This window comes from Anneissia japonica, unplaced genomic scaffold (assembly GCF_011630105.1).
Source record: "Anneissia japonica isolate Jap-2015-1 unplaced genomic scaffold, ASM1163010v1 scaffold288251_len47204_cov154, whole genome shotgun sequence".
Taxonomy (NCBI): domain Eukaryota; kingdom Metazoa; phylum Echinodermata; class Crinoidea; order Comatulida; family Comatulidae; genus Anneissia; species Anneissia japonica.
Window position 1 is genome coordinate 43,905 of NW_022719870.1, and position 3,199 is coordinate 47,103.

Consider the following 3,199-nt stretch of genomic DNA (forward strand, 5'->3'; position numbering starts at 1 on the left):
TATTGGAAGGGTATGTAAAATAGAGAATTAAAGTAATCAGGATATTTATCAACATTTTAACTAAACATTCACTTGGTTGGCAAATTTATTTCAAATTTCTATAAAATAGTTACCAAAAATTACAACACATATATATTACAATAGTATACATAAATATGTTTAAACTTGATGTATATAAAAGAAATGTAAAAGAGTTTAAATGTACACTTAGGTTTTAAGAAATGCTTAGCAACTAAAGGATAGTGTAAATATAAGATAAGGGGTGGTAATTTTACATGACACATGTGGTGGATCCTGTAATTTGAAATAGACGGGGCCCAGGGAGGGACTTTAACGGATGGCAGGTTTCTGGATGGCTGAAAATGGCACTCTCAGGCTAAAATTAAATATAATTTTCTTTTTATCTCCATTTTTAAAAATAATTTTGGGCCCCCACTTGAATCCACCACTGCTATAGTTGTATTACCCCAATTGACCTTGTTAAACTGGGTATTTTTTAGATCATTCAGACTTCAATAGAAATATGCAATATTATATATTGATGTACACAAAATGATGTGTACCTGTCTAGTGTATTATTAATGAACACTACAGATGTTATGAGAGGCAGCACTAATAGAAGACTTTGATTGTACAGTGTAGTACTGTAAAATTAATGTACTTGGGAGATGAATGGGGTATAATTAGGAAATAAAATACAAATTCCTATTCTGGAATGTCAATGACAAGGTTACTGGTTTCTAACGCTTCATCTGTACTCTTTGGTGATGACTGATTGGTCAGCTTATTCAACCTATCAGAATCTCTGAAAGATAAGAAAATCATTGGTATCATGCAATAAGGAGTAATAATTGAATAAGCTCCAGAATGCAGCACTTATTTATAAGGCCTAAAACAACACTCTCAAATTTACCCCAAAAAATCTTAAAAATATAAGCAAGCAGCATACGGATTATCACATTGTTTGCCACAAGAAAAATTTAGATTCTATCCCATTAGCCAAAACATATGGAATGAAAGAGGACACAAAATGTTTATTTGGCCCTAAGAAAGAGTATACAATTGTTTGGGTACCTTTTTGCTTTTTTACGAGGTGGTTTTGAAGTCTTTTCATCTGACTGTGATAGCTTCATCAATGAATTGGTTCGATCAGAAACTTGGCCAATAGAATGAGGCGATGACTGAGAGTCTGCAGGAAAACTAGCACCGGTAGACTGTGTGACAGAGGGCGCTGTTTGGCAACAAAATAATACATTTATGAAATACATTTTTGTTTAAAATATAATCATTACATTTTTTAACATAATTTGATATTTTTTGCATTCTAAACTATATTTTTTCATCAATATCACATTTACAACCCGAGACAAAGACTTAGGTTAAAAGGAATGTTACCTATTTGATCAATTTTAAGGGTAATCCATACTTTCATTACAACATAATTATCATTGATCTATACAACAACTGATTACAGCACTACTATATCATCGTTTATTATTAAGTGAGCACACACAACAATGGCACGACCATCGGCTGACAAATCCATCTCGCTCTGAGCGAACGACGAAGATTGTCATTAAAGATGATCCATTGCGCATGCCTCATCACATTGTGTTCTTAGTGGAATCACGCTGACCAGCGACCATTGCAGTGTGTGCCCGGCTTGACATACTGCGCTTACTTAGCTTGTTTTGATTAGTCTGCTCGGCAAAAGCCTTCCCAATCATCTCAGAGATATGCTGACCCTGTAACAAAAAAAAAGAGTGTATCGTTATGAATTTAATAATTCCGTAATGTATGTACAGGAAAAGTCATACACATCCCAAGTATTTTTACAGTTAAAGAAAACAAATACTGTATACCCTTGCAGCCAGTACATCATTATCTTCTAAAAACCAGTAGTTAAAATGGTTTTGATATGACCCACACCTAATCATGTGCATCAGGTCACATATGATGGAAAGAAGATAAAAATGGTATCAATACAACTTACTGTCAGGAGCTCTTGGCTACCAGCAGTTGTTGGTAGGCTGCCTGCAATGCTCTCTCCATGAGGTAAGTTAGCTAATTGAGGCACAATGGCTGACTTCTTTTTCTTTCTAGTTTTCTTTTCTTCGCCATTCTTTAGTGAAATATAAAATATTATTAGTATGTATATTCTCGCGTATAAAGCAATCGGCGTATAAGACGATTCTTGAGTTTGAGAAGATTTCTGGACGACTTTGTATGTTGGGGTGTGAGACGAACCCCTTGTTTTACTCTTGGAATTCCTACTTTCTGCTGCTTTTTATGGTCTTGATACTGCATCAGCAGATTAAAAACGGAGCCAAATGTAGGGCTAAGACGAGACTTTTTGTATACCTTATTTCGCAAACTTTTTTTTTTAATATGGTAGGTTTTTGTTTATCTTTAAACAAAAATTACAGTACCTTGGTATATGGTAATATTGTATTATAATAAATCAAAAAGTTGTTTCATCTCTGGTATCTTATTTCACTTTTTTCTCCGTTGCCGGCTTGCCCCCCCCCCCACCAACCACCAACCCCTTGAATCCGCCACTCATATTCCACACCACACCTGCCCCCACTTACTCTGTTAGCTTCATTATCACTTCCATTTGATGAGGAAACAGTGGCATCAGAGTCGGAATCATCTTCATCAGCTTTTTCATACTGGAGTAATCGATCCAAAAGGAAACTCTTATCTCGTGTCGCCTTCAGTAACTTCCTCTGTGCTCTCCTCAACTCCTCCTGAAAACATTCCTGCTCCTATAATTTTAATAAAAAATAAACATGATTAATAATATTATTATCCATTTTAGAGTGTATTTTGGTACATTTAGAATGATCATGCCTGGATTTATTCTGATTTCTGTTAAGTCATTTATTTTTTTAGTGTATTGTATTGTGGCCAATATAGGCAGTGATGGATTGATTGAGGGCCCAGGGGCAACCCCATCCCCCTCTAATTTTGTCAAAGTTAAAAAAACATAATGAAGAAAAAAAATTTTTTTAATTAAAATATTAAGTCTGAGAGAGCAATTACTGGTCATTTAGAGGTGCCATAACCATAAATTTCATACCTCAGTCCCAACCATGGCGGGCCTGAAGTGGGTGGATCCACTATCTGTCAAAGTAGTCCCTCTCTAAGCTCCCTCTATTTCAATATGTTTTTAAATTTGTATTTTCTATTGTTTGAT

The 3,199-nt window shown here is 35.0% G+C and overlaps 1 protein-coding gene across 1 annotated transcript; it reads right to left on the minus strand.

Annotated features, from left to right (window-relative positions):
* On the minus strand, positions 1–2,768 carry LOC117111086 (the record flags this gene model as incomplete). The annotated part of the gene is made up of 5 exons (XM_033253969.1): positions 1–805; positions 1,075–1,231; positions 1,682–1,745; positions 1,994–2,122; positions 2,592–2,768. Coding segments are annotated over 5 exons (627 nt in total), but the record flags the coding sequence as incomplete, so codon positions are not given.
* Positions 2,769–3,199: the final 431 nt, after the last annotated feature.